This window comes from Heliangelus exortis, chromosome 3 (genome assembly GCF_036169615.1).
Source record: "Heliangelus exortis chromosome 3, bHelExo1.hap1, whole genome shotgun sequence".
NCBI lineage: Eukaryota > Metazoa > Chordata > Aves > Apodiformes > Trochilidae > Heliangelus > Heliangelus exortis.
In genome coordinates this window covers 47,741,660-47,758,999 of record NC_092424.1, presented here as the reverse complement: position 1 = coordinate 47,758,999, position 17,340 = coordinate 47,741,660, and the positions used below count along the sequence as shown (strand labels likewise).

General features: G+C 38.8%; 1 protein-coding gene across 1 annotated transcript in view; it reads left to right on the top strand.

The window, feature by feature from the left end:
- IGF2R (insulin like growth factor 2 receptor) overlaps positions 1-17,340 on the top strand; it is a 59,082-nt gene that overhangs the window by 14,584 nt on the left and 27,158 nt on the right. The window contains exons 4-22 of the mRNA XM_071740481.1: positions 862-960; positions 1,366-1,495; positions 2,604-2,724; positions 4,559-4,673; positions 6,219-6,381; positions 6,539-6,719; positions 7,936-8,039; positions 8,414-8,578; positions 8,869-9,009; positions 9,343-9,489; positions 10,338-10,469; positions 10,857-11,004; positions 11,945-12,122; positions 12,679-12,794; positions 13,195-13,357; positions 14,334-14,513; positions 15,344-15,445; positions 16,198-16,299; positions 16,914-17,088. Of these exons, the coding sequence (XP_071596582.1) occupies positions 862-960; positions 1,366-1,495; positions 2,604-2,724; positions 4,559-4,673; positions 6,219-6,381; positions 6,539-6,719; positions 7,936-8,039; positions 8,414-8,578; positions 8,869-9,009; positions 9,343-9,489; positions 10,338-10,469; positions 10,857-11,004; positions 11,945-12,122; positions 12,679-12,794; positions 13,195-13,357; positions 14,334-14,513; positions 15,344-15,445; positions 16,198-16,299; positions 16,914-17,088 (2,662 nt within the window). The remainder of the gene's footprint in view (positions 1-861; positions 961-1,365; positions 1,496-2,603; positions 2,725-4,558; positions 4,674-6,218; positions 6,382-6,538; positions 6,720-7,935; positions 8,040-8,413; positions 8,579-8,868; positions 9,010-9,342; positions 9,490-10,337; positions 10,470-10,856; positions 11,005-11,944; positions 12,123-12,678; positions 12,795-13,194; positions 13,358-14,333; positions 14,514-15,343; positions 15,446-16,197; positions 16,300-16,913; positions 17,089-17,340) is intronic.

Genomic DNA, 17,340 nt, shown 5'->3' with positions numbered 1-17,340 from the left:
CCTGTTCTGTTTCAGCAAATGACTATAAACTAAACAGTATTGCTCAACTCCAGTTGTAAGACCAGATCATAATGATCTTCAGACTTCTACTTACAGTAGTTATAACACCTGCCCCTCATGTGACCTAATAAAAGGATTTTGTAATAGTGTCTGGCACAACTTGTTTCTAACACTTTTATAGCAGTGTTAAACGGGCTGGGAATCAGTTTAAACAGGCTAAAGTGCTTCTAGCTGAGGTGATGAAGGCAAAAAAATCTGATTATTTTCTTTCTTAAAGCAGAGACATTCAGTTGAGTATCCAGTGTTGAGCTGTCGTAGAACCCCATCTTGAAACAGATAGAGGTGTTGTATGACACAAGCCTGTAAAAATCAGTGTCTGAGATCAGAGGTTTTCTTTTTGTGTAGCAGAAGATTTTGCTATTCAGTCTTTTTTGTAGGATAAAAGACAGAGAACTGGTAAACCGTGTGTTGCCTTGCTGTTCATCTGTTTAATAGACATTTGCATTGGTGTTTTCCTTTCTAGTAAGTAGATGTGACTGATGCTTCTGCCAGTATTAGTTGGCATAGTGAGCTCTTCTAAAAGATGTCATGCAATTACTGCATGTAAGAACTGGCATGTGTTAATATGAGAAATGGTGCATATGCAGACTGAGAAGGATTTGGCACCTTTCATTTTCCTGAGCTAACAAAGAAAACTGCTAAATAATAAACTTGCTGTTAACAAGTGTTAATAAGAACTGTATGCCCTTGCTCTGTGACATGCTATATTCTGTTTTTCTTTATCTCTTGGATGAACTTCCTGCTGCCTCCAGATGTAAAATAAAACATGTTTTTCAAATAATTTTTTTTCCTTTTAAATAGGGTACCCCTGAATTTGTGACTGCAACAGAGTGTGTGCACTATTTTGAGTGGAGGTCCTTTGTGGCTTGCAAGAAAGACTTGTTTAAACCTGTGAAAGAGGTAAACTATATACTGTCCATGCAGAAGTAACTCTTCACGTATCTGGGAATTTTATTCTTATTGCCTGCTGGCACCTTAGACAAATCCCAACAACCTCCATAGACTTAACTTTTTCTCAGGTATATAAAGCATCTGTTGGAATTGGGTGGAACTGACAGTTTCAAATAACTCTTCAAGGTTTTTTGTCATTTGGATAGTTGTCTACAGTAAAAATCTTCAAAAGCTAGAGCAGAAGAATCTTAACATTGGACACAGGCCTTGTTTTAGTCAGGATGTCTAGATTTAAGAATATGAGTTTCTACGAGTTAAGACCTTTTGCTTTTATTAGTTTGTCTTTATATATGGTCATAACTTTTCTCCACTTATGTATCATGGATTGCAGGTAATTTTTTGTTGTCATTCTAGGTCCCCTGCTATGTGTTTGATAAAGATTTGAAGAAACATGACTTGAACCCTCTCATCCAAGTTTCAGGACACTACTTGGTGGATGATTCCGATGATGATTCCTTGTTCATAAACATCTGCAGAGACTTAGGTGTGAACATGTGTTTGTGTCACCTGTCAATGTATAAATTTATAGTAGTGTGATTCTTTTTCAGTGCCTCAGCTATTGTCCTCTCACCGAAGATGAGAGCTTCAATTTGGAGCTTGCCCTGTTATTTCAAGCTACTTTTGATAATTTGATGATCTGCTTTCTGTGAAGCGAAGTCTTACTGTCTAGCTGTTGAAGTGTTCAGAGACAGCTATGCCCCCTTTGGATGGACAAGTGCTGTTAGAAAAGTTGATTTAGACTGAACTGAGTGGAAGAACTCAGCTTGTCTTATAGCTGCTCCTGTTTGCCTAGGAGTGGCAAGATAGGACCAAGATGGTTCGTAACACTTCATATGCTCTAAATTTTCTAGTTTGGGCTCCACCTCAGGCTGTTGCTTGGTTCCAAGTGTCCTGAGATATGCATCTAAAATAGTGTTTAGGTGCTTGGGTAATTAATGGTGCATAGCTAGCACTTTCATGTCAGCTGGGAGCTGTAGATGTAAGGAATTAAACCAGAAAAATCCCTTATTTGAAACTTGCTGAAAAGACTAGTTTAGCTGTATATTTCCATTGTGTTTTTTCTCTGCAGTTATATGTTTTGTGTGCTTCCTAAAGGCTTGAGACTTCTGGCTTTAGTGGCAGGTCTGCTCTTTTAAAAATCCCATCAGTCTGTAACTTTTCTGACAGTTTTGAGTAAGTTGGTTTACAAGAAATAAAGGAGAAAAAAAACGCTCTATGGGGAGGGGTTACCCATTACTTGGTATCATGTTTGTGTTGTGGAAAAAAGAAAATACCTGGCACACTTACAGAAGTTTTTAAAGTCCTACACTTCCAGCAGTGATCCTAGCAACTGGAAACTAGCTGTGGCTACTTTGGCAGGAAGAATGAATTTGCTGTCCAAAACCAGGGCAGCAATAACTTCCCCCTTAATATCACAAGCACTTCAGGTTTTGTCTTGCCAGCTTCACATGTTAATGTAACCTGTTTTTAACATATTTTTAGAAGAGAGTAAAGCAATGTAAGTGAGCCACAGATGAAAATGCCAAGATATTTCAGGCAGAGCGTGGCTTAGAAGCCGAGTCCTATATTCTATTTTCTATAATCTATAACAGGAAGTTCAAGTGGAGAGACCAGAAACTGCCCTGCTGGAAGTGCTGCTTGCTTGTTACATGAAGGTCAGGTGTATGATATTGGCCATCCACAGGAAGAGCTGAAACTTCATGACACAGATAGGTATGTAATTTTTGTTGTGATACTTCTGCAAATACTTCTCAATCGTCTGGGCTGGAAAAAGCAGTCTTGGTAACAGATGAGCCTTCTAGAATTTTACATCAATACCATTTCAGTTTTGAAGCACCGGTAGAAAAAATTGTTTTCAAACATTGGCAGGGCAGTCTTTTTCAGGTATCCTATTGTAATAAACTGTCCTCACCATTGTGAGAGACTACTTTTGACAGAATTACAAAACTCTTGTAAGTGAGGGATGATTGCTGCTGTTTGCTCACAAACAGCAGGGTGATATTTGTCCCCATCTGCCTACTGTCTGAGGGCACACAGTGCAAATGCACTTCTCTCTGGGTTTATGCACTGTATTTGGCTCACTCTGCTGCCCAGCAGTACTTTAAAAGTTGATGGATGTTGCCCTTCTGTATTTCTGCATTAATGAGCTCTTAATAGAACAAAACAGATAAGAAATGCAAGGTTTACTGTTCCTGGTGTTGGCAGTTGGGACTGGAAGAAACTTCTGTTGCTGCTGCCTCTATTCTGTTTCCTCCCTTTTGTGCTGGAAGTGCAGCTTGAAAGAAGCAAACAAAAAAAGGAAACTGAAACAAAAAACCAAAACCACCACCAACAAAATCCCACCCAAACCACCCACTGTAGCTCAGGGAACTTAACATGCTGATCTTTCTGAGCTTCAGGTCATCTATGCCTGCTTTTCTTGTCTTGTAGGGTCAGTAGTACCCTGTTGACTTCTGCAGTACTCTCCTTAACTCAGCTGCAAGCCGGAGAAAACAGTATAAACCAGGTTGATAGCAGGTTTATTTCAGAGGCATTTTTCTTCTGTTTTACAAACAAAGCTGTTATTTAGTTGTTGCAGGGCCTTTTCTGCCATCATGAAAGATGTGGCTGGAGTGTTCTGTACCAAAGGAGTTTACATCTCAGGAAGCACAAGCTTTTTCTCATATTAAAGTGCAACTAGTATGCTGAAATAAAATGTCTGTCAAGAAGCCTTTATCTTCTCCCTCTAGGACTGAAGTGCTCTTCATTGCTTGAGGAAATTTACTGTATGTGCTGAATCAGAGTAGGTGTGTCCAGGGAAGAAAGTAAGATGGTCATGTATCTGTGTCCTTAAGGTATACGGAGGCCAGCTGGAGGTGTGGCTAACCTGAAGCCAGGCTGCTACCCTTCTGCAAGCTGTTGTCTTCAAGCTGTTAGACTGTATAGAACAGCAGTGCTTTGGTGGGAAGTTGTATTCATCTCCTTGGTTTTTATCCAGGTCCCCTTGCCATTTGTCTCCCTTGTTAGATAGTTTCATGTTTCATTCTTCTACTCTGGCCTAGTCTGTTTGTCCCACTTGCCTTGCTTCTGTCAATTTGTTAATGAGTTTGTTTTGCTTTTAATTCTGGGGGCAGGATGGAAGGAGATTATACATACTGAGAGGTATGAGAGAGTGGTAAAGTATAGAAATGTGGTAAAACATGAGTGATTAATATTTCCAAAAGTTGCAAAAGTGTTTATTGCATCTGCAATATGATGAGCAAAGCTATAGTTCTGAGAATATAAGCCATGTTTCCTCTACAACTTGAGTTACGAGGCATTGACCATAGTTTAGCTGGGGTGTAAGAGGATGCTGTATGAAGTAATTTTGCTGGAACTGTCTTAATACTTATTTTGGTTAATTGTGAAATTCAAGAAGGCCTCCATAAAAGTTTCAGGAGCAGAGCTGCTTTGATATTTTTTGCCTGGGTATCTAGCAGAGGGCAGAAGTTCTTTCTAAAATATCCTTCTGTACAGTACATATTGTCTTAATTGTATTTTTTGTTTGGTTTTTTTTGTTTGTTTCTAGGCTGGTATTGAGTTATGAGAGAATATACAGTGGTGAAGAAAAGCCAGACTTCTGCCTAGGCCATAACCCAGCAGTGACCATCACTTTTGTGTGCCCATTAAAGAGGGGAGAAGAGGTAACTTTGCTGGTTTAATTTGTGCTAAAATGGTTGGTCTTTAACTTGTATGTGCATTATCTTCCATTTTTATTGAAGACTGAAGGGAACAGAAATCCTCCTGGTTTGCAGCTTGTGAGGAGTGTAGGAATCTAAATAATTTCTAGCAGACTTTTTGAAGAGTATAAGAGAGAAACAAAAACAATAACTTGAATAAAATTTTCCCAGGGGTGTGTCCATTCTTGTTTTGGTGAATTTGGTTGTCCTTTTCTGGGTTGAAAGCTTTCCTCTTTCCTCTAGGACAGAGTTAGAGTTAGTACAGCATTAATTCTAGGCTCAGAGTTCTGCTTGCTGATAAGTGCTCTTCCATCATCATTCATGCCTGGCATGCTAACAACTGCTGTCTGTAACTTGTTTCGTTATTAATCTGGCCTTCCTCAGGGGTAAAAAATTAGTTAGCAAGTGTCATTGCATGGAGAAATTCAGTCATACTAAACAGGCTTCTGAATTCAAACCTTGAAGTAAAATCTGTAGCATTACCAGCAACTGTTTTTGCAGGACACAGTTTTAGACTAGCTTTGATTCAGGATGATGATCACTTTTATGTGATGCCAGGTAATCTCAGCTACCCACACTCCTTAAATTGAGCCAGATCAGCTATTGCTAAGGCTCTGCTATTTCATACCATGATGCTTTTGGTTGCAGGTTAGTGAAGGAGGAACTGTTGTCTGTCTATCTTTTGGTTAAAGATGTTTTTCTCTCATCTGAGCTTGATAGGTACCATACATCATCCTCATCACTGCAGAAACAAGCCATAGACCTTCCTCTGCTGTCACTTTATAATACCTTGCTACACCTACACATGTGTAGTATAATTAATATTGCTGATGTTACTTGTGCATCACCTGATACTTTACCTGTGTGTCTGCCTGTTGGTTTAGTGGGTAGAAACAGATTTTTGAAACAATATGAGCTTCTAAATGTTTCATTTTAATGTGAGGAAAAACAAGACTAACCCTTCTCCCAGAGGTGCAAAAGTATTTTACTACAGAAGGAGTCATCTGACAAAGGTGTTGGCTAAAGAATTATTAGACATCTTTCAGCCTTGATTTGGACTGAGGGAGTCAAAGTTACCGAAACATCAGTGTCTGAGAGGCTAATTTGCCTTCAGAGAACACCTGATCTCTGTTTCCTTCTCTGTGGACTTCTCTGAGGCAAACACAATCCAAGCTGTGCTTAGCAATTTGGGTTCATGTATCTGTTGTTTTGACAACACGTTAAGGAAAAGTGTGTTTTAATGTATTGTTACTGCTGCTGGCATTCTGCTAAAGCTTGATACTCTGCCTCTGTTTAGACTTCACTTTTCCATATCATTAATAAAGCTGTTTCACTTTCTTCTCAACACCTGTATTTGAGAGGCCAGAGACAACGTTTGCAGCAGTTAAGTGATTTACAGGCAAAGTTAGTAATTACTAACTCTAAATTAATGTGGTGCTTTTCTGTAAGGATTATATTTCAAATAAATCTCTGTGCTTGTGATTTAAATTCTGTTCATTTCTGTATCAGAGTGCAGGTCCCAAACTCACAGCAAAAACAAATTGCCGGTATGAAATCGAGTGGGTTACTGAGTATGCCTGTCACAGGGATTACCTGGAGAGCAGGAGCTGTCTTCTGACTAATGAGCAACATGGTATCTCCATTGATTTAAGACCACTTACTCAGTTTCCAGGTAAGCTCACTATTTCACTTTTGCAGTGTAACTGGTCGGCTTTCCAGTTCCATGTTTGGGGTCAGGAAGATTGTGTGCTATTTGTGCTGTTTTTTACTTTTATATTTTCTTACATCTGTTCTATTGTGTGTTAGAACACTTTTTCTTACTTGTTCAGATTCTGTCACACCATATTCAGCCAAAGATGACAAAGGGGAGTATAACTATTACTTGAATGTATGTGGGAAAACCACTGCAGGTAACTGCGAGGACAGTGGAGAATACACTTCATCTTGCATAGTGAAGCCTTCAAGTAAGCAGCGAAAAGTGGCAGGAAGATTTGCAAACCAAACCCTAAGGTGTGTAAATGCTCTTTAGGCCTGTTAACTTGTCTCAATGACTGATCTTTGTTTCCTAAATTGGTGCCCTTATTTGTCACCTAAACAATATTTTATACAAAATGTATCAGCTTTGTATGTTCAGCTTTGTGTAGAAGAACATTAACAGTATACCAGGATAGCATGAGCAGGTGAAGGACCAGGTGAGGCTGGTAGAAGCTGTTGTCTAGGCAGGACAAAACTTTCATCAACTTGGTGTCAGAATTGGAGATTGTGCTGTATCACCTCTTGCCCTTGCTCTGTTTTGCATATAAAGTGGCATCAGGATTGGATGTTTTCAAAACTGTCCTCAACAAGAAGGCATCTGTTTGTTGCAAGAGCATGCATTAATCAGACCCAAGACCACTAAAGGCCAGGGTTTTTGGTTTTTTAAGAACTTCAGAATTTGTTCAGAATTTTGTCTCAGTGGCAAACTGAGACAACAGTTTGCATGAGATTGCAAAGCAGAGATTATTCACCTAGGAGCAGTCTTCCATTCTGTCTGTAAGTGACTTGTTGGAGCAAGGTTGCAAGAAGTGTGACTGCTTTCAGCTGCAAAAATAGATAAACTGGTGGGAACAGATATTTCACCCTTGGAGAAAAGGAGGCTGAGGGGTGATCTCGTTCTCTAAAGCTTCCTGAGGAGGCAAAGTGGAGAGGAAGGTGCTGATCTCTTCTCCCTGGTATTCAATGATAAAATGCATGAGAATGGTTAAAAGTTGCACCAGCAGAGGTTTAGATGGGATGTTAGGAAGCCTTTCTTTACTGAGAGGGTGGTCAGACACTTGACCAGGCTTTCTAGAGAGGTGGTCAATGCCCCAAGCCTCTTGGCCAAGGTCCTTAATAACATACTTTAACTTGGTAAGCCCTTAATTTGTTGAACTAGATGATTGTTACAGGTCTCTTCCAACAGAAATAGTTTGTTCTAACTGAAAACACAGATGTGTGATATTCCTCTATTTTCTTCTAGCTTTAGAATATTTTTTAAACTTTATACAAATTAGTGAAAAGTAACCAGAAGAATCAGCAGATGCAAGCCTTTGTTGCAAGTAGAAATGTCAGTATTAATTGTGAACAAGCATTTTTTTTTCTCTTTGAAATTATTGTTAAATAAAAAAAAGTGTGGCTTCTCTTATGTGAAGAACATTGTGTGATTGTGTCTGACCTTGTTTCTACCTTAAATTTACTTTTTCCTCAGGTATTCTGATGGGGACCTCACTTTAATTTATCCGAATGGGGATGCATGTAGTTCTGGCTTTCAGAGAATGACTGTCATAAACTTCGAGTGCAATGAAACAGCAGGTGAGATGTGATGACTCTGCACAGAGTTTGACTTCTGTACTTGTTAGCAGACCTTATGTTCTAAGGAATGCTATAAATATTGTCTGAGTAAGCACTAGCTTGCTAATTTTTATAGCTTGCAGGATGGTTTTATGATGTGTAGCAGCAGTGCTATTCTAAATTTCCATGGATGATCAAGAATATCGAGGTGTAAAAGAGCCTCTTTTTTTTCAGTCAACAGTAAAAAACCCAAAAAAGCCAAAGCACAAATGCAAGTCCTGTGCAGCAAAAGAATTTTTATCTTTCTTGCTCATTGCTAGTCCTCAAGTCTCCTTGCTTTTCCTTCCTTTCCCCACTGGAAGCCTAACACTCGTTTACCCATCTCTGATGTTAAGGTAATGATGGTAGAGGAACTCCCGTGTTTACTGGTGAAGTGGACTGCACTTATTTTTTTACTTGGGATACAAAATATGCATGTGTTAAGGAGAAAGAAGATCTCCTTTGCAGAGTTACTGATAAGAGAAAACACTATGACTTATCACCTCTCATCCGCAGTTCAGGTATGGCAATGAAAACTGGATTTCAATTACTTTGTTCTTGAGTTTGCATGCCATCTCTAGAACAATTCTTTTGCTTTTCTTAATTTTTGGGGTACTGGCATTCACTTCCTTCATTCCAGAAGGGCTGAGTTCTTCATGAAGGTAGCCCTATTTGTGCATGCCTTGATCTCTGTGATCTTAAATGGTTTTAAATGTGGATTTTTTTTTTTTTTAAATTAAAAACTGTTTTGACATGGTGAGGCTAGAAAAATTAAGCCAGATGACTTTCTTAACAACCTGCTCTATTTCAGAGTCAGCCCAGAACTGGGAAGCTGTGGACAGTAGCTTTTCAGAGGAAGGGAGGAAGCACTATTATATCAATGTCTGCCATAAAGTGCTGAAAAGAGGAGGAGCTTCCAGCTGCCCAGATGCTGCTGCTATTTGCTCTGTAGGTGAGTCTCTTTTTTTTAAGCCTTTGGAAGGCTTGGTACTACTGCTGCAAATGAAGCTGGCTGCTCTGGGTGCCTTCAGTTTTTTGAGGAAACAGAAGTTAGGAGTTCTTGTGCTCCCAAAGACCCTAGAAAAACTGATGCAAGTATCACTTTCTGAGTAAATAATGGTATTTTACTCTTCCTCAGGCTTTGTAGCATGGTTTTGGTGAGGTTAAAAGCAAACTCCTAATCATGCTTTCTTAAGACTTTCCATTTGGTTAGTTAATATTCTCTTAATAGTGTAAACTTCACTTCTTTTGAAGGAAACAAAGTGATGCATTTCTGTCTTGACAGATAACCAGAACAAGAGTAAGAATCTTGGAACATTTGTATCTTCTCCTAAGAAGGTTGGAGAAAATATTCAACTTATCTATTCAAATGGAGACAGCTGTGATGGTAATAAAAAAATCAAGACTATCATCAATCTAGTATGCAGACCAGGTGAGAATATCCACACTTTGTTTTCTGATCAAGCTAAAAACTGGAGGTCATTTAATATGCCCAAGCATGAATGCTAAATATTAGCACATGCTTTTGCCTTTTATTTCTTTCCATGCAACAGGTGAAGTGCTGTGCTTTGTTTATGAGGATTATAGCAATGTAATTGCAGGCATTTAGCTCTGTTCACACAAATACTCTACAAAGACTGTTGAGTGAGTCTTATGAACTAAGTCTCTCCCAAACATGAGGAAAGTATGTTTAAGCATTTAAACATATGTTTATAGCTCCACAGATACCTGGAAGCTATAAAAATCACTTTCTGTCCCTATATGGCTTTGATATGAAAGACTAATTCTGAACAGAGATCAGGTGCTTTAATCTTCTTTCCCAATAAGTGTTTCATGTCTAGCATGCTTGTAGTTAATGGAACAACAAATTTTTTGTTGTTCATGTCCATAAAATAGTCCACTAGTTTAAGCATCTCCCAGAGAAACAGGAAACCTATATTCCTCTACCTCAGCCTGAGGAAGCTGTATCTTCCAAGTGTGCTAGCTGTTAGGATCAGGTTGGTGTATCAAAGCAAACATTTTTTTTGAAGAGTGTGATAGTACTCAGGAACAGACTGAGCAGTGCATCGTCACCTCTGGACTTAACTTTTATTCTTGGGAGGAGGATGCAAGGAGTATGTGAAAGGAATTTTTGGTTCTATTAGTCCTTTTCAGAGGACAGGTATTTTTTTAACAGTTAATCTTAGTCTGCTGTTGGGGAGGAGTTGTGTGTTCCTAGGCTTAAAATCATAGTTCCTTTTGGCAGCATGACAGTGTAACACATTACTCTTGTGATACCAGGTGATCTAGAAAGTGCTCCAATCTTGATGTCTGAGCGTGAATGTTCTTATGAATTTGATTGGTATACTGCTGCTGCATGTGTCCTGTCTAAAACTGAAGGGAGTAACTGTCAAGTCTCTGATCCTCAGGCAGGTATGTATATATGTTTGGCAAATTGAAAGGTCATGAGGGATAGAACTTGTCACAATACTGAGTCCTTGTGTTGTGCAAGAACTCAGCCGCTTCAGCTTAAGTCTAAGCACCTACAGAAGTTGAGCACAAGTTTCAAGCATGAGAGCTCACATTTATTATTGTTATAATACTAGGAATAAAGGAAAATAGTTGTAATGTGCATTTTACTATAGTAAATATCTTTGTGTAAGACAACATGCTTTTGTTATGTCCAGGTTGTTTCTGGAATAGTTACATGGAAGAAGACTTACTGGGGGGGAAGTGAACTAGCTGTTTGACTGGGAGAATCAAAACTGGTGAGATGACAAGAAAAGGTTAAACTGATAAAGTTTGTTCCTTCCTAATTAGGCTTCTCTTTTGATTTATCACCTCTGGCCAAGAAAAATGGGCACTATATAGTTAATATTACAGAATACTTATTTTATATAAACATCTGTGGCAGTGTGCCGGATGAGTTGTGTCACACAAAATCAGGAGCGTGCCAAGTAACACAAAAGTGAGTAACTGGTTCTGTTGTCTGTAATAGATGATCTCTTGTTGCATGATTTGTTGTCTGTGTGTAGCAGTGAATGTTTTGCATGTGAGATAATTACTGCACTGCCTGTGATAGTTTCAGGTAGTTTGCATGTAAAATACTATTTGGTAGTACAGTAACTACACACTCAGGCAGAGTGCACACACACGTAATCCTGCTTAAAATAATTTTTGAGATTGAATGAGTGTGTCCATTGGTTTCCCTTACATTTCACATAGGGACTATAAACTATTGATTAACTGCTGACTGAAGCTGTTACATAACCCAACCCACAATTTGGATTCAGGGTCCAGGTCAGCTTGTTGCCAGAGATGTACAGTGCAAACATGTGAAGGTGTACTTGGGTTGGCTTCCTCTGAGTTACTTCCCAGCCAAAGGGAATTCACTGCAGACAATCTAAATGTTCTTTAGGGGAAGGTGATCAGGCTAGGTCTGGTAGAGACAGTGTTCTGAGTAAAGAAACACCCCTTGAACCAGCACTGGTCCCGACGTGAAGGCAGTTGCAGTTTTCTTCCCTGAGTGAGTGCTAGGTCTTCACTGTACATGTATTTGCATGGAGCCTATTTGAGCCTAGCATTATGGTGCCTGCAGTGTGAATTCTACTCTGGAGAGAATGGGGAATTGCTATTACTAATGATCCCTTCTCTAGAGGAGTAACAAAGTTTTCTAGGTATCTAAGCAGGGTACACCTTCCTTGCCCTAAGATACCTGTTGTTGTTTTAAGTTTCCTTTTGGCAGCCTTTTACTCATTCTATCTCACTTAGATATAGCCAGCCTTACTTGTCTTATTATGGTGTCCTCTATAAACTTACATGTGTGCTTACTGCTTATAAGACTTCTCTTAAAGAGAGAATTAATCTTGCATGTTGTTCAGTCTCAACCTGCACTTTTTCTTTTCTAGTAAGGATCGCTTTTGGAGTCTTGGACTGCCCAGCTCTAAACTTTCATATTATGATGGTCTGATTCAGTTAACCTACAAAAATGGTACAGCATACAATAATGAGAAAAAAACACAGCGGTCAACCCTTATAACTTTCCTGTGTGATCGTCAGGCTGGAATAGGTCAACCTGAATATCAGGTAAGAAGTTCTGTGAAAGGAAGGGAAGGATCTCTATCCCAACATCCTGACAATTTTTACTAGGCAGAGATTCATGGATGGAAGTACACAGCATCTACAAAGCAGACTAAACACAATAGTTATTTCTACTGGTATATCTGCCTCTTGTTGCAGCCATAGTTTGTCTAGACCACTGAATAATAAGCTCTTCACCTGTATCCAGGTTCTTATTTCACTTTTCTGTAGTCTTGGGGCCATGTAATTATTGGTGCTTTTGATCATCTTACTTCGATCTGAAAAAACCCCAAACTGTTTGAGAAGTAGCAGGTGGTAGAATTATGTGTCCTGTAATGCAGCAGACAGCCATTACATTGGCCTAGTGCTCTGGTTCTTTTATTTTTTGGGAAGAGTATTTTTGATGGCAAGATCTACAACAAAACAGACCTACACAAATCCGTCTGAGAAGGTATATCCCAAAGCCAAGGGGAAATAACAAGCTTAATATGCAAAGAAGTAACTGTGAGTCACAAAGGATTCTGTGTGGAAAGCCTTACTGACCTATTCTTCTCTTTATTAGGTAGAAGATGAATATACGTACAACTTCAGGTGGTACACTGAATATGCTTGTCCTGAAATGCCCCTGGAATGTGTTGTGACTGATCGCAACACCATGGAGCAGTATGACTTGTCAAGGTAGGAAAGTAGCACCTACAACGTGACTGTTGTAGTTCATTGTTCTGGCCAGTGGCTTAGTACTGGGTGAACTTGGATTTCCTGTGTAGACAGAACTAGAAGGTTAATCTGCAAGAATCTGCTTGAAATGAAGACAGTATTTCCCTCTAGCATATTGTCTTGCCTCCTAAGATAAAGGTTGTCTTTTTGGGATGGTTTTGCTTAATAAAAACTTACTACTTTGTCAACTGTCCTTTATTTGCTATGAATATTTTTTCTAATTGTAACACTTAAAAATGAGGAGGAAAAATTATTCTGAAATGCCTTGTGATTGCTCTGTGTCTTGCGACTGGCAGAGAAAGCTAGAGAGAATCTATGAGAATCTATGTGTTCTTAGTGTAGAACTTTCTCTTCTCTTCAGTTTAGCAAAATCTGAGAAGAGAGGTAAAAACTGGTATGCCTTGGATAATTCAAATCCCAGTGAGCGCAAGAAATACTATATAAACATCTGCCGACCACTGATTGCTGTACCAGGGTGCGACCGGCAAGCATCTGTCTGCCAGATGGAATATCAATATGATCATGTAAGTAGCAAGTTTTGCTGATTTGCCAAGTGAGTGAGATTAAGGGGTGTGTGAAATAAGCACGTGAATTCTGGCTTTTTTGTGCAAAATTCAGTGGTGTTCTGTGTATGCGTAATGTTGACATAACCACTGCAGAATGGTAGACCTCCTGTTTGCCTCTTCAAGGACCAAAGCTTTAATAGTATGCCAGCATTGTCTAAAGCTACTTGCTTTACATGTGAAGGCACATTAGGGCATCATTACTTCATTGCTAAAGACACTGGAGTAAAAAGTAATTGCATAGGGCCAACCTAAATGCAGAGTTCTTAAAAAAAAGATGGAGGGAAAAAAAGCAAAAGGAAACATTAAGTGTTTTGTGGACAGGGCTGCTTTGGAGGTATATTTTACCGTTTTTTTGCTGTTGCTAACTTAAAATTGTTTCTTAAAAATAGGTTACAGTGGTTACCTTCCAGAAGTGAAGATTAATTTGGACTTTGTTAGTAGCACCTACTATTGTTATAATGCTCGGTTTCTGCTGGTGCTTAGGCTTTTTGCTAAGAATGGAAGATCCCTAGGGTCGATTCTAAGAATGCCTGGAGCCTTCCACATACTTTCCACATATTTTAAAGAGCTGTACAAATTCAATCCTACCTACTGCACATGAGACGTAGGCTTCCCTAGATTCCTAAGATGTGCAGTTGGTAAGATGAGGATGGCTTTTGTGAGGCACTTCTGGGCACCTTATTGTACTAAACATAAAGCCACAAAAAACTGAACCACACCTGCTTGTGGAGCTTGTATGCTAAATATGTGAAACTCGGTACAGAATGGGGGAGAAATGTTAAGGAGATCTCTATGCCTTTGTTATCTTCAAAACTCTCAAGATAACCTGTGGTACACAAGATAATTGTGGGCAGGTATTTCTTTCTTTTTGACTGTATCCATTACTCCACCACTTGACTTTAGAATTCCTGACATGCTTTCCTTTTATTTCTAGGGTTCTTACTCTGAAGTCACATCTATTAGTAATCTGGGTGTTGCCAGCAAAGAACTAGTAGTTGAAAGACCTGGACACGTTTTTCTAACCTATGCAGATGGCTCTGTGTGCATTGATGCTGATGGAAAGAAAACTACTTACACGACCACCATCCACTTCGTCTGTTCTAAGGGCACTCTTGTAAGGACAAGTTGATCTTTCAGTTGTTGCTTCATCATAGTAGGTTTTTTTGTCATCTAACATTAAGCTACATGAAGATGTATTGTGTATAGCAGATTAATGACAAGGGAGGCTTCCTGAGGCCTTAAAATAAAGGTGTAGAAACAAATCTGACTTAGGTGCTAGACAAGTATGTGTCTCAGACTGAGTATTCTATTGTAAGTAAGATCTACTTAAGAACTAACAGGACATAGATATTTCATCTAGTCTAATTAGCATGCAAAATGCACAGGGACTTAAGAGCATGGAGGTATTACTCCCCTCACTTACATGGTCTTCAGTCCAAAAGGTGTGGTGAAAATATGCAATTTTGAGCAGTTAGAAACTGCTTTGGTTTTGCCTCAGAGCGCTGAAATGAAGCATATATAATTAATACTCCTGTTACCTTGTTACCTCAGCTAACAGTTTTCTGTTGCTTGATTGATATTTTATTTTTTTAATTTTACCTTTTTTGTTACAGTGGACTATGCATTATACCCCAAAACTCTTCAGTGCTTAGACCAAGGCAGGTTTGGATACATGTGTTCAATTCAGTATTGAATTTAATCTGAATATTTGGATGTTAGATTGAGTTATTTGATAAAGCTTAGTGACATACTAAGTGTTTAGCCAGACAAAGTTTTCAGTAGTGACATTCAAAATAAATAGGGGAGAGGGAAGTGGAATGGGAATTCTGTGCATTTGTAGTGAAGTCTTAGAACCTAACAGTTCCTCATAAAGTAGAGTCTCAAATAAGAGAAGATGCTGGTCATTACTCTTATTCTGGTCTTCTGTTTACAATCTGTTTCCAGAATAGCAGCCCGAGGTTTATAGCCATTCAGGAATGTATGGCCACATTCTTATGGGAAACTGAAGCTGCTTGTCCGATCAAGGAAACAAAAGATGATTCTCAGGTGAGAAGGGGGGAACATAATTGCATTCATAGTCTTAGTGTGCTAATTTTTTTCTCACTCTTGGTTGTTGTGTGTTTGAGACTCTTGGAGAAAATTAACTACAGCGAAGTCTAAAGTTGACTGTGATGGAATCTTGTGGTGGTATTTTATTGTATTCTTGAAGTGTTCCTGAAATGTGTAACTTTTGACCAAATTATTCAAGCGCTCTCTCTCAAGACAACTTGCTGTGACACTAAATATTTCATTCCTTTACAAGGTTTTTAGTAAAACTGAGTTTATATGTAAGGATATATATTGATACAAACATTGTCCTCGATTGTTTACGGATCATCAATTAAGGGGAGTTTTTTGTTTTTGTGGGAGATTTTTTTTTTTGGTTGTTTTGCTTTTTACACTGAGATGCTCAGGTGCTTCTACTTTACAGGCCTCAACATAAATACAGTAGCTTGAAAACAAGTCTCAGTTAAAATTTCTTTGCTCTTAGTTAACTTGATAAATGTGATCTATTAAATTGCACTTTGATACATAGATGTGTGGCTGATATCAACGTACAGCTATGAAAAAAAAGTTGAACGGAGTGTTGCTACTGGCAGAGCAGTATTCTGGTTGTCCAAATTAAGTTTTTAATAGGTAGATAGGGTAGAAATATGTATAAGTCACTACTTTGGATCTTTAAACAAGATAGAGGTAAAACTTGCACAGAAGAAATGCAGAGGAAGAAAATAATGGTGTTGTAATTTCTTTTTTTTCAGTCTTGCTCTGTGCGAGATCCAAACACCGGGTTCCTTTTCAATCTGCAGCCATTAGCTTCTGAAAAAGGATATATGACTTCTGGGATTGGGAAGAACTTCTTGGTAAGGATTCTGACTGGACGATGTGTTGCTTCTGGATGCTCTGCATTTTTCTAGTCTTGCTTAGTGAGCAAGTGACTCAGTCCTCTTATGGAGTTTGAATTGGCAGGAAAGTACTGTGCCTAAGGGGAGGAACAGAAGATTAGTTGATTCATCTCAGATGGTCTTAAAAGCATGGAACTTATGGTTCTTAGCAAACATAAGATAGTCATGCTTTTGTGGTTGTGCACAGTTTTGCAGTTATGGAGGCTGTTGTATAGTACCAGTTTTTCTGCTGGTGCTGAAGAAATGGGCAGTGGAAGCCAAGAAGGAGATTTAATGTGTATTTATCAGTGTTAATGCGATCTGCATGTATCAGTATTCCTACACTGCCCACAAGTACTACCATAGTTTTTTTTTTTTTGTCTATGAATATACTTACTACACCACATCCTGTACTTGTAGTGGGGAGGATTTGTGGACCTTGTAAATTGAAGACTGAAGAAATGACAGACATTTCATGCTCTTTGAAATAATTCTTGACAAGTGAGTTTTATTGATATAGAAATGGACGTGTGTCTCTAATTTTTCTGATGCACTTAATACTGTGTACACCCACATCTTTTCAAAACTTCTAGCTAAACATTTGTGGACCCATGCCAGACTGTGGTGAAATTGATGGCAAAGCAGCTGCTGGATGTGAAGCAGAAAATCTGACATCAACGAGGCTTGTGGGACTGGACAAAACCCTGTATCTGTCTGGTGAAGGGTTTCTCACTCTTACGTACAGAGGTCCTCTTCATACGCAATCAGGTGAGTTCAGGAAATATGCAGTGGAAATGGGTGCTGATATTGTATGAACTTTCTGTGTCAGGTCTTCATTCCTTTCTTTGTTCATATACTAAAACCTACTGAGCTTGGTGCTAGTCACTTAAAACAAGCTGCTTCATATGAAAATTTTAGGAAGAAATCAAATAATGTAGAGTGATAATTGCTCAGTTTTCAGTAATACATGTGCATTCCAAGATGCCTGGAAAGACAGCAAATACAGTACAGGATTTTTTT